This window comes from Microcaecilia unicolor, chromosome 12 (genome assembly GCF_901765095.1).
Source record: "Microcaecilia unicolor chromosome 12, aMicUni1.1, whole genome shotgun sequence".
In the NCBI taxonomy this organism is placed as follows: Eukaryota; Metazoa; Chordata; class Amphibia; order Gymnophiona; family Siphonopidae; genus Microcaecilia; species Microcaecilia unicolor.
Window position 1 is genome coordinate 88,828,003 of NC_044042.1, and position 13,264 is coordinate 88,841,266.

Sequence of the window (13,264 nt, forward strand, 5' to 3'; positions counted from 1 at the left end):
GTGGGAAAAAGGCCTATTTTTCAATTGCAGTTTTTAATGGCCCTGAACTAATAGTACAATTAGCGCATGGCCATTTACTGCCTGAGCCCTTACCGCCACCTATTTAGAAGGTGGTAAGGGCAGTGTCACATGAGTATGGGACGCCATTTTGTAAGGTATCGTGATTTGCCAAAAGTTACTTGGCCCCCTGAGGAAGCTTACATTGTATAGTGAAACGGAGAGCCCCGTTGGGTAAGATTGAAAGCTAAGTAACATCAGTATTTTTGTTATAATGATTGAGTATCACGATTCAGAAGTGGGTTTAAGGATATAGTTTACCCCATATATATCTTCATTGCAAACAAGTGGAGTTTTTGTGACCAGTGATAAAAACGGAGTCCAAGCAATGCTGGTGTTTGAGTGCACTGAGCACAGTATCGCCATGCAGTGACTACTGAGGTCTATTTTTCTCCACTTTAAATTGAAAAAAGAATGGATACCACACTCTATATTAATTGAGTTAGCGTGTTTAGGATTAAGTTGGTTTAGTTCAGCTTATTATTAACGTTATAGTTTAGTCTTTTTTGCTGAAATTTTGTCCAGCATTATCTGTATCTGGAAGTTAACCAGCCACTGGCCGATATTCAGACCTAGTATATAAAGTTAGGACAGGCTCTTTTGGTGTCCTAACTTTATGTGGTTACTCAACCAGTTAGTGGACTGGATATCGCTGCTAACCAGCTAAGTTGCCACTCTGCCCTAACTCCGTCCCTGGCCCGCCCTAACCGAGTTATTAGGGGATGGCTGCTTAGCATTCAGCAACACTAATTGGTAAAATGCCTCTGAATAGCGACGGCCAGCTCGCTCAGCAGGGTTTAACCAGGCAGAAGCCTCTCCTGACCAGTTAAACATTTTTGAATACTGACCCCTAGGTGCCTAACTTATGGCCCTTAGATAACCAACCTGCTTATTTTCGAACGAGAAGGTTGGCCATCTTCCGACACAAATCGGGAGATGGGCGTCCTTCTCCTAAGGTCGCCCAAATCGGCATAATCGAAAGCTGATTTTGGGCGACCTCAACTGCTTTCCGTCGCAGGGACGACCAAGAGGGCGTGTTGGCAGTGTACCGAAGGCGGGACAGGGGTGTGGTTAAGAGATGGGCGTCCTCGGCCGATAATGGACAAAAGAAGGGCGTCTCTGATGAGCATTTGGCCAACTTCACTTAGTCCCTTTTTGTTCACAACCAAGCCTCAAAAAGGAGGGAATCGGGGATGGCCTCCCCTTACTCCCCCAGTGGTCACCAACCCCCTCCCACCCAAAAAAAATAAAATTAACACATTTTTTTCCAGCCTCTATGCCAGACTCAAATGTCATACCCAGCTCCATGACAGCAGTATGCAGGTCCCTGGAGCAGTTTTTAGTGGGTGCAGTGCACTTAAGACAGGCGGACCAAGGCCCATCCCCCCCAACCTGTTACACTTGTGGTGGTAAATGGGAGCCCTCCAAAACCCACCCAAAACCCACTGTACCCACATGTAGGTGCCCACCTTCATCGCTAAGAGCTATGGTAGTGGTGTACAGTTGTGGTAGTGGGTTTTTTTTTGGGGGGGGGGTGTTTGGGGGGCTCAGCACACAAGGTAAGGGAGCTATGTACCTGGGAGCAATTTATGAAGTCCACTGCAGTGCCCTTAGGGTGCCTGGTTGGTGTCCTGGCATGTGAGGGGGACCAGTGCACCACGAATGCTGGCTCCTCCCACGACCAAATGCTTTGGATTTGGTCGTTTTTGAGATGGGCGTCCTCGGTTTCCATTATCGGTGAAAACCGAGGTCGCCCATCTCTAAGGCTGAGCTAAATGTCAAGATGGTCGACCTAAATGTCAAGATTTGGGCGTCCCCGACCGTATTATCGAAACGAAAGATGGACGTCCATCTTGTTTCAATAATACGAGATGCCCCACCCCTTCGCCGGGGCGTCCTTAGAGATGGGCGCCCTTAAAGATGGGCGCCCAGTTCGATTATGGCCCTCTATGTTTTCACAGGCCCCATATATTCAGAAATTCAATGCCAGAGTCCAGACATGATCCAGGCATGAATTTCCAGGGATAACGCTGGCAGCAGTCAGCAAATCACTGATTGCAGCCGGCTAAATATCAGGCCCTCAGTTTTTTTTTTAATAACAACATCTAAATTGGAAATTATATGCTCAATTGGGGTGCAGATAAGAAGCACAACAAAACAATTCTAAATAAATCAGTGATTCCCAGACCTAGTCCTGAAGGCACCCCAGCCATTCAGGCTTTCAGGAGATGAATATTCATGGGAGAGATTTGCAAATCTCTCTCATAAATATTCATTATAGATATCCTGAAAGCCTGACTGGCCGGGGTGCCACCAGAACCAGGTTTCAGAACCAATGGAATAAGGAATGATATCCTATAGGTAGTCATATTCGGTAGCTGCCATCTAGGATATATCTTACAGACTGGATGAGATGTTTCTTGTTTCTCCCATCCTCTATGATATAATTATGAAAAATAAAATGTAGTCACCTAAAATTCTGAGGTGCCAGGGAAAACTTTCTTTTTTTTATTCACTAATTTGCACATTTTATTTTTTGTTTTTTTGTCTGTTTTAGAGTTTTGTTTCTTTGTTTTTGCTTCTTTTCCTTTGTTTTAAATGTTGCTTTCCTTAATTCTCCTTCTTTCCATACCCTCTCTCTGTTATTCCCACTCCCACACAGTCTAATGCTATTTTCTCCCCCTCCTCCCTCCTGGTGCTCTCTCCATCTTCCTTACTCCAACTTCTGCTCTTTGGATAGAAGGAAGTTCTAAGATGCAGCATATTGATCTGGGTCCTACTGGTCGCAACAGCAATTTCTCAGCTGGCTGGATTCCTAACTTTAGTGGCATCTCCTGGCCCTGATGGTAGGTGTGAAATTGTAGGTATCTGACAGACCCAGTGCTTGATATTCTTCCACCTCTGGCAGAGTGCAAGTAAATACACATTCATATGTAATTATTACAATAATGAATGCTGCAGGAGATACCGGGGGGGGGGGGGGGGGGGATTATTTAACATTTCAGATAAAGTCGTACAAATGTATGGGGTCCTTTTACTAAGCTGTGGTAAGCACTAGTGCGTGCTTACCGCAGCTAAAAATGCCTTATCTTGGAGTGCGCCCAGGCGTCCCATGGTAATTTGGGGACTGATGCATGCTACCCGTGTGTCTGGGAGCAGAGTGGGCATTCTCTACACTAATCAGTTAGTGCAGCTACATTGCTGTGTAGTAACCAGTGGCGTAGCTACGTGGGGCCACGGGGGCCTGGGCCCCCGTAGATTTGGCTTTAAGAAGAAGGAAAGAAACAAGACAGAATAGTCAAGAATTGGCTCTTACCGAAAGGAGCCCAGTCACACCAAGTGCTGTTGGCAGAGGCGTTGTGGGGTCCTCCAGACACAGCGGAGCAGTTCTGATGCAGCTGGGACTGTGAAAAAAAAAGCCAGAGAGATAGGAATGAGCTCAGACCTTAACTACCGCATCTTATTTCAACGGCACTACTAGATATTTATTTATTACATTTGTATCCCACATTTTCCCACCTATTTGCAGGCTCATCAGTGGCGTAGCAAGGGTGGGGCAATGGGGGCTGCCCCGGGTGTCAGCAGGTCGGGGGGTGCTCTGCTCCTGCTGCTCCCTCCCACCCTGGCTTAAAAAAAAAATTTGTGAAACGGAGTCGCACGCAGGCAGCGCCTCGCTTCTGCCCTGCTTGTAAAACAAGTAAATCTCCTTGTCGGCGTTGGGCCTTCCCTCATTGGGTCCCGCCCTCCTCTGAGGTAACTTCCTATTTCCGCGAGGGAGGGACCCAATGAGGGAAGGCCCGACGCCGATGAGGAGATTTACTTGTTTTACAAGCAGGGCAGACGCGAGGCGCTGCCTGCCTGCGACTCAGTTTCACAAATTTTTTTTTAAAGCAGGGTGGTGGAAGGAGAAGAGAGCGGTCTCTCCACGGAGTTGGTGGTCGGGTCAGGGTTGGGTTCCAATGGGAGAAGGGGTGGGGTGGGGTTTCTCAGATGGGAGATGGGAGTGGGGAGGGGGGTTCTCGGATGGGAGAAGGGGACTGGGGTGAGGTGGGGGGAGAAGGGAACTGGGGAGGGGAGGGGGTTCTCAGATGGGAGAAGGCAACTGGGAAGGGGAGGGGAGGGGGTTCTCGGATGGGAGAAGGGGGCTGGAACTGGGGTCTGAGAAGGGGCCATGCCTGGGGCTGGTGGGAAAATGGGGCATGCGTGGGTCAGGTGGGACCTAATACAAGGCATGTGGGATACGGGGGCTAGTACCGGGACTGGGGGCTGAAAAGGGGCAGGGGCTGAAACTGTAGGGACTGGGGGCTGAAAAGGAGACATGGAGAAGTAGCTGGGGCTGAAGCTCGGGACTGGTGGGATAATGGGGCTGGAACTGGGAGCTGAAAAAAGGGGGCAGAGAGAGGGGACAGATCCTGGATGGAAGGGGGAGTGAGAGGGAGGGCAGGCCCTGGATGGATGGGAGAGGGAGGGCAAATGGTGGATTGAAGGGGCAGAGAGAAAGGGCAGACAGTGGATGGAAGGGATAGAAAGGGCAGACAGTGAATGGAAGGGGGAGGAGAGAGGGCAGACATGGGCAGATGGTGGATGGAAGGGGCAGAGATAGAGGGCAGATGTGGATGGAAGGAACAGCAGAGAGGGCAGACATTGGATGGAGGAGACAGCAGAGAGGGCAGACATTGGATGGAGGGGGCAGACACTGGATGGCAGAGAGAGAATGAAGACAGATGCTGGATGGAAGGAAGACAGTGAAAAGAAGATGAGGAAAGCAGAAACCAGAGACAACAAACTGTAAATAAAATATATTTTTTTATTTTTTTGCTTTAGGATAAAGTAGTATTGTAGCTGCGTTAATAAATGTTTATAATAGAACATGTAAACAAGGTAATCTTTTTATTGGACTAATTTTAATACATTTTGGCTAACTTTCGTAGAACAAAACCCCCTTCCTCAGGTCAGGATAGGATACTGTAACAGTACTGTACTGACCTGAGGAAGGATGTTTTGGCCTCTGAAAGCTAAATGTATTAGTCCAATAAAATGGTATTATTTTATTTTCTATATTTGTTTCTGTGGTGTTGCATCTTGGGGGTTCAGTTTAATTTTTGTCTAAATAGAAATTTTATGATTACTTATTCTATAGTGGATTAGGGTGTATCTGTGTTTGTGAAAAAGACATGGCTTTCAGTTGGCATTGACTGTGCAGGATCGCCGATCTGTACTATGCTGTCTGGTTTCATTTTACAATAGGTGAATTGATGTTCTAGTGCTCAATGTAGTGTTTAAGATGCTTTCCTTTTCCTTGTGTGATTCGTAGAAATGACTGCTTATGGTATGGTACAATTTCTCTATAGGTCTTGAGTGTTTTGTATTCTCGGCATGCCTAGTACTGGATTTTAGAGGGGGGTGTTAAAAAATGACCGGCCCCGGGTGTCAACTACCCTAGCTACGCCACTGGCTTACATAGTACCGTAATGGCGTTCGCCAACTCAGTTGATGGCAAATACAATGTTGTATTGTGGTCAAATGAGGTAGGTGTGTATCAGGCAACTTGAGGGTCAAAGGGAATGAAGATTGTACATTGTCCAGCACGATCACTGGTAATGCTGTGTTGCTAGGTGTGGGGGTTTAAGGTGGATCGGTGGGGGTACGCTTTTTGAAGAGGTTGGTTTTTAGTGATTTCCTGAAGTTTAGATGGTAATGGATTGTTTTCACGGCTTTTGGGAGTCCATTCCATAGTTGTGCGCTTATGTAGGAGAAGCAGGATGCGTAAGATATAGTACAATACAGACAGGGCCGGCTCATGGGGTTGTAGTGCTGTGGGCCAATTTTTGCATTTGCGCTTTTATCTTGGAGCCAGTCGAGATATGAGTTCCTTAGATATCAGAGAAGGAATGTGCTGCTCCTTCTGTAAAAGGCTACCCAATGAGGTAGGCATCGGTGCTCTTATGCTTTGGTGCCACGAGCCTGTTTACCAGATGTTTTCCCTTGCTCCCACCAGCCAGTAAGGATGAAATCGAACATCTGTATTTGTTGTAGCACTCATTGTGTCTGTAATAACTGGCCAGCAGCATCCCACTGCAGGAATGCTGTCGATAGGGCCAAGAACACCAGTCACTTTGTGCTGTATGCTTGCCCTCCTTTTATGCCTGGGCACGGTGCAGTGATGTGGCAACCTATCCTGCTACATTCCTCCCATTTGCACCTCCTAGTCCATCTTACTCAGTGGGTTGTGCCCTTATGTGGGTTATGTGTACACTGCTAACATCATGATGAGAACAGAGGCTATAGTATAGTGAGATGGAGGGTTGCAACCATGTCCTACATGGAACATGAGGTAAGTGTGGAGTGGAGGAGTGGGCTAGTGGTTAGGGTGGTGGACTTTGGTCCTGGGGAACTGAGGAACTGAATTTGATTCCCGGCACAGGCAGCTCCTTGTGACTCTGGGCAAGTCACTTAACCCTCCATTGCCTGCCACATAGAGCCTGCCATGGGTGGGAAAGCATGGGGTACAAATGTAACAAAAAAACAAAACAAAAAAAAACATGTGCTGTACTGCTCTGCTCACATTTGCTGTCCCTGTGAGCATATGTGCTCACCCTTCACCTATCCTCTTCATCTTGAGGGTACGGACAGCTCTCTCCACCCTCCCAGGACAGGGTAGGTATTATGTTTCAAATGTGTATTCTGACTGTTCAAATTCTACATTCTGAACTTCCACTATTTTTGTTTGAAAGGTGATGTAAGGCAGATGCAAGAATATGGGACCGCACCCTGATGAAGCCAGAGGTGAAACATGGCCCATGTTGGCAGTGAGTTCCGTTAATAATCAAAGATAAGTTTGTTTCACATATATGTATGTACAAAGATATTGTATGAATTGATATTTCAATGTAAAGCACAACAGTATAAGTACAAAATAACGAGACCGGTGAGGAGGCAAGCGAGTCATGGATTTGAGTATCCATGTGAAATGAGTAGCCGCTGAGGTCTCACAGTAATGCGGTTAAATATCATTAGTAGCATTGGGCTTCAAGTATTCCTATAGTCAAGAGTTTGCCCCCACTTTGAGGTTTTTTTTTATTGAACAGTTAAAGGGATTTATCAACTATTTTTATTCCAGCATCTCATTCCTTACTCTCCTGCCCAAACCCTACACTCTACCCAACAGTTTCCTACTTTTCTTCAAATTCATTCTCACCCCAACATTTTCCTAATTTCTCTTTATAAAGGCAGTTCATAAATTGCATTTCTTCACTGCCTTGTTCATCAAGATCACACACTATATTGTCCTTGTCTTAATTTTTCTTACACATTCCCCTCCATGTTTGTATGTTGTTAGTTAAATTTTATAAATGTTTTACTTATTTTAATATGGTGTTGTAACCTAGGTATCCTTATATTATTTTCTTCTCCCCCTCTATTAATTTTGATTGTATTATGAACAGCTTATTTTATTTGCAGTATATTAAATTAACATGAAATGTGAATTTTTAAATTTTTAAAATTTTTTTATTTATTTGGAATTTCTATATTCACTTTTATTGAGCAAGAAAGCCAACACGGTTCACATTCTAATAATCAGAAACTGAAAAGAACACCAGCAATTTGCGACAGAATAGAAATCCTACTCAATTCATGTTTGTTTTGCAAGTTGTTGACCTTTTACCCACTTTCACTTTGACACCCTCCTTTATCACTCCTGTGTTGCACTGGACCAATGCTGTGTGTTATTTGTTCATTTGGAGGGATGTATGGACATAATGCTGGCTAGTGGAACCGACAAAGGGCAGACATCAGAGCAGTACCTTCTGGGTCCTTGTTCTACCCCTTTGTGTAAGGCTGCATGTGATGTCAGACTGTGCCACATATATGCAGTGACTGTATGAGGGACTGATCTAGGGTTACCATTTGTCCGGTTTTACCCGGACATGTCCTCTTTTTGAGGACATGGCCGGGCAAACGGGAAGGCTGGTGAGCGGGCCTAATGGTGTCCTATCCCCTCTCCTTACCTTACTCTAGTGCCTTGGTGGTCTAGTGACCTCTTGGGGTCAGGAAAGAGCCCCCTCTTTCCTGCCTGGAGTGCTACCTTGCATTCTCTTCCCCTTGCAATGCTTGCCGACGGTCCTGGCGGCCATTTTGAATCAGCCTCAGGACCATCGGCATTGCAAGGGGAAGAGAATGCAGGGCAGTGCTCCAGGCAGAAAAGAAGGGGCTCTTTCCTGACCCAAAGAGGTCACTAGACCACCAGGGCAGTAGAGTAAGGTAAGGGGAGGGGACTAGGGGATAGGACACCCTTAGGGGGGTGAAAGGGGTGGGGCAATATGTGACAGGGGGCAGAGTGGTGGTGTGACAGGGGCAGAGGTGTGTGGTGGGGCGGGGGGCGGGGCATCTACCCTCTTTTTGGGGGGACCAAATATGATAACCCTAGACTGATCTATAATCTTGCACACCTCCACCACCTGCCAAAGGGTCCATTCTAAGTTTCTTCCCCATCAGCTTAGGCAAGGGTGAGCTCTGATCCTTCTACCTACCTTCACAATGCTGATAGGCTTCCTTGACATGTGATAACAGGTGTAACATAAAAAAGTCATCACAATAATTAACCCTCGATACCTGCAGAGAAAGAAAAACAAACGAGAACTTAGGTGAAGTCACTGGTGAATTGAAATGTTCCTTATATCCATTTACTGGCTCACTTTTGAAAAATATTATTACCCCCCCCCCCCCGCCCGCCTTTTACAAAGCCACAGCGCAGCAATACAGACACAGCCCATTACCACACTGGCAGACGCTAGCTGGGAAAGAGGAATGTTTAGAATTCGGGATGCCTCAACTTTAACCAGCAGTTGCTAGAAACCTATGGATTATGGGTTTCACAGGATATATTTCCCAGTGAAACGAGAGGGCCAGTAAGGCCTGAATGATTTCTGAGGGTTTGAGGCAGTGGTGTAGCCATGGAGGGGGTGGGGGTGGGGGTGGGGAAGGGGGTCCCCTCTGCTTTAATGGCTGAAGATGTCTCCTGTGCGATTCCTGCCTGTACTGTCTGAGCAGCATTTAAGTTAGCGGGCACATTTGGACCACCAATGCCGGCTCTTTCGTGCATGCTCAGTTTAGCGACTGAACTGAGCATGTGTGGGACAGCCAATGTCAGCACTGCTCTGGCAGCATAGGCGGGACTTGCACAGACCTCGGTGCGAGGGGGTCCAGAACCCAAGGTGGAGAGCACATTTTAGTCCGCCTCCCCCAGCCACCGACCCCCACTGCCGTAAGGTACCTTTCCTGGCGGGGGTCCCTAACCCCTGCCAGCCTTAGTCTTCTTCAGCGTCAGTCTCCAGCGTGTCCACTCACTTCACTGATCTGTGCTGTGAGCCCTGATGTCCTGCTTGTGGCGGTGGTGGTGGGGGGTTAAAAGTGGCGGGGGGGGGGGGGGTCAAAAGTAGAGGGGGCCAGGCCCAAAGGTGTGGGGGCCCATGCCCCCGTGCCCCCACCTAGCTACACGTCTGGTATTTTTTAATATGGTGGTAGCAGTGGGTGTGGGGTGGAGGGGGAAGGGACCCTCAAACAATGGACTTCTGGCTACATCCCTGGTTTGAGTGGAGGAGTAACCTAGTGGTTAGTGCAGACAGACTTTGATCCTGGGGAACTGGGTTCAATATTCCCACTGCAGCTGTGTACTTTAGGCAAATCACTTAACCCTCCATTTCCCCAGGTACAAATAAGTACATGTATATAATATGTAAACTGCTTTCAATGTAGTTGCAGAAAGGCAGTATATCAATTCTCTTTCCCTTTGAGGGTAATTCTGCAAGAGGATGCCTATATTTAGGTGTTAAGAAAGTGCCTATCGGAAGCTTCTTCTACAAAGAAAAGAAAGCACCTATTTTCTTTATAGAATTAGTACTCTGAGTGGCAAGAATGACACCTATGTTTAAGGCACAGACAGAGAGATTAAAAAAGACTGCATATAGATTCTAAGATTTTATTATCCATGTGCATAATTACGCACCCCGCCACTCTCTGCCCAAACTCCATGTGCAAAGTGTGCACCATCGCATTTGGACACATACTTACAAAATACCACAGAGCTGGAAACTACCCATTAAATGCATATGTGTTGAAATATGCATGTAAATGACCAAACTTCCAACATTTCTGCATGTTCTTAAAACCTAAACTGATAGCTCCTTACAGAATGACCTGTGTATTCTCAGGTTCTCAAAGGGAAAGCTGCACAACCAATTTGGATAGGGCCCTTCATCCCAAGAACTAGGGAAATATAGTGTGTGTGTGTGTGTGTGGGGGGGGGGGGGGGGGGGGGGAGAGGAGCTGGCCAGACCTGTTGTGGTAGGAGAAATTAGTTTGCTGTCTGTAAAAGAAGTGAAGTTGCATTTGGATTCTTGCCTGCAGGAAGACAGCCCAAGACCAGGATCTGATTACTGACTGAGATCCGTGTATGCACCTCTTGTTTACCTTAGTTGCCCTGGAAAGGCTCCTGGTTTGATAGAGTTAGCTGGTTTCATTTTTTCCCCAGTGTAGCTAGTTTCCTGGGAAGGGCTTCACATTGTAAATGTAAAGCAAAGCACTGGTATCTGTAATCCAGAGAATGACCTGGAGCTCACTCAGTGCTGGAACTAGGGGCGTAGCCAGACTTTGTCGGGAGGGGGGTACAGAGCCCAAGGTGATGGGGCACATTTAGCCCTCCTGGCGCTGCCGACCCCCCCCCCCCCACTACCACCACCACCAACTTTGACCCCTCCCCTGCCGACGACCCCCTCCCGCCGCCGTCGCCTACCTTTGCTGGCAGGGGACCCCAACCCCCGCCAGCCGAGGTCCTTCCGGCACAAGGCTTCGTTCTGTTTCTGTGATGTCAGACTCACAGAAACAGAACGAAGCTTTGCGCCGGAAGAAGAGGACCTTGCTGGCGGGGGTTGGGGTCCCCCGCCAGCAAAGGTAGGCGACGGCGGGTTGGCGGGGAGGGGGGTTGAGAGGGTCATTGGCAGGGGGGTCCAGAGCCAAATCTATGGGGGCCCAGGCCCCCGTGGCCCCACGTAGCTACGTCACTGGCTGGAACTATCCAGTAATGCCACAATTTCCTGTGAGAGTTTCCTCTGTTGCACCTTCTATGTGTGTTGTCATTCAGCTGTGTACAAAGTTGGCTAATATTGATTTTCCTTCAGTAGCTGAAGTTGTGTGCTTTTTCCGTTCATAAATCATTGAGAACTTGCAGAAATTTGGAAATCATCACACTAACAGCAAGATTCTATATAGGTCACCCAAAATTGAGCACGGATCACAGATTATACGTTATCAATAATTGTAGTTAACAAGCATTTAATTGGCAGTAATTAGGAGTTATGTGCCGATCTGTCCTACACCCTAGTCTATAACATGTGCACCTAAATGTCATAGCATGCAACTCCATAGGGACGTAGCCATGGGAGAAGCATAGGCGGGTCTTTCTTGAGATATGGTGACCACAATTACATGCAATACTCAAAGTAAGGCCACACAATGGAGCAATACAGAGTCATTATAATATTCTTCGTCTTATTTTTCATCCCTTTCCTAATAATTTCTAGCATCCTGTTTGCTTTTTTGGCCGCCACAGCACCCTGGGCAGAAGATTTCAACATGTCTACAATGACACCTAGATCTTTTTCTTGGGTGCTGACTCCTAAGGTGGACCCTAGCATCAAATAACCTATGATTTGGATTATTCTTCCCAATGTCCATCACTTTGCATTTGTCCATATTAAATTTCACCCGCCATTTGGATGTCCAGTCTTCCAATTTCCTAAGGTCTTCCTGCAATTTTTCACAGTCCACGCGTGTTTTAACAATTTTGAATAGTTTTGTATCATCTACAAATTGAATCACCTCACTTGCTGTTCCAGTTTCCAGATCATTTATTAAATAGCACTCGTACAGTTCAGATCCCTGCAGAACTCCACTATTCACCCTCCTCCACTAGGTAAAATGTCCATTTAACCCTACCTTCTGTTTTTTGTTCCTTAATCAGTTCCTAATCCACAACAGAACATTGTCTCCTAGCCCACAGCCTTTTCATTTTCTCAGAAGCCTCTCATGAGGGCTTTTTCAAAAGCTTTCTGAAAATCTAGATACACTACATCAACCAGCTCACTTTATCCACATGTTTACTCACACTTTCAAAGAAATGAAGCAAATTGGTGGGGCATGACTTCTCTTGGCTGAATGCATGTTGACTGTGTCCCATTAAACCATGTTTGTCTATGTGTTAAGTGATTTTATTCTTTACAATAGTTTCCAGTATTTTGCTAGGCTTACTGGTCTATAATTTCTCATATCACCCCTGGAACTTTTTTTTAAAAATCATCGTTACATTGGCCCCCTTCAATCTTCAGGTACAACGGACAGCAGATCATCAATTTCATGACTGAGTTCTTTCAGTATCCTAGGGTGTATTGGACCTGCGCAGGTCCATTTTTCAGCGCGCCTGCAAAAAAGGCCTTTTTTTGGGATGAAAATGGACGTGCGACAAAATAAAAATTGGCGCACGTCCATTTTGGGCCTGAGACCTTACCGCCACCCATTGACTAAGCGGTAAGGTCTCAAGCGTTAACCGGGCGGTAATTGCCAGTGTGCATACACTGCCGATTACCGCCTGGTGAGTGCCACTCAGTAGAAAATAGAAATTATTTTCTGCCGTGCATTTTGAACGCATGTCAAAATTAGAATTACCACCCGGGGCACGCGGTAGCCTACGTGCCTTAGTAAAAGGGCCTCTTGGTTTGCCTATTCCAGCTCCTAGAAAAAGCTGAATGGCTCTCCGTAGGTGCAGACTTCCCTCCTGTGCCTTCAAGTTTCCAGTCAGCTTGTCTCAGGGGCTCAAGTATGATCATCCCTGCAAAAAGTACTTCCCATTTCCATATACAGGAAGCTTTTAGTCATCCTAATTTGACATCTGCAGTCTTCACACAGAAGTTGGAAAAACCTGACTATTGCTTTGTTCTTGGGGGCGGCTCAGATTCTGAACTGCTATTTCTGTCTCTCATGGGGGAAACTTTGATGCACCACTGGTAAACTCATTCACACAGGCACTGCTTGTGCTACTTATAGCCTGGACCACTAAGCACAGACCTACACAGCAAGCAAAACCTTCCAGGACTGAACTCTGGAGCTCCCTGCAGTGTCTTGTGCAAGGCCCATCATCAAGCTGCAACCTGGG

At 46.7% G+C, this 13,264-nt stretch overlaps 1 protein-coding gene across 3 annotated transcripts in view; it reads right to left on the bottom strand.

Moving 5' to 3' along the window:
* The window catches only part of SLC37A2 (solute carrier family 37 member 2), a 142,072-nt gene that overhangs the window by 109,914 nt on the left and 18,894 nt on the right, over positions 1-13,264 (bottom strand). For all 3 annotated transcript variants that reach the window (XM_030221762.1, XM_030221760.1, XM_030221759.1), the window contains exons 2-3: positions 8,589-8,670; positions 3,374-3,461 (exon numbers count right to left, since the gene is read on the bottom strand). In XM_030221762.1, the coding sequence (XP_030077622.1) occupies positions 3,374-3,461; positions 8,589-8,670 (170 nt within the window). The remainder of the gene's footprint in view (positions 1-3,373; positions 3,462-8,588; positions 8,671-13,264) is intronic.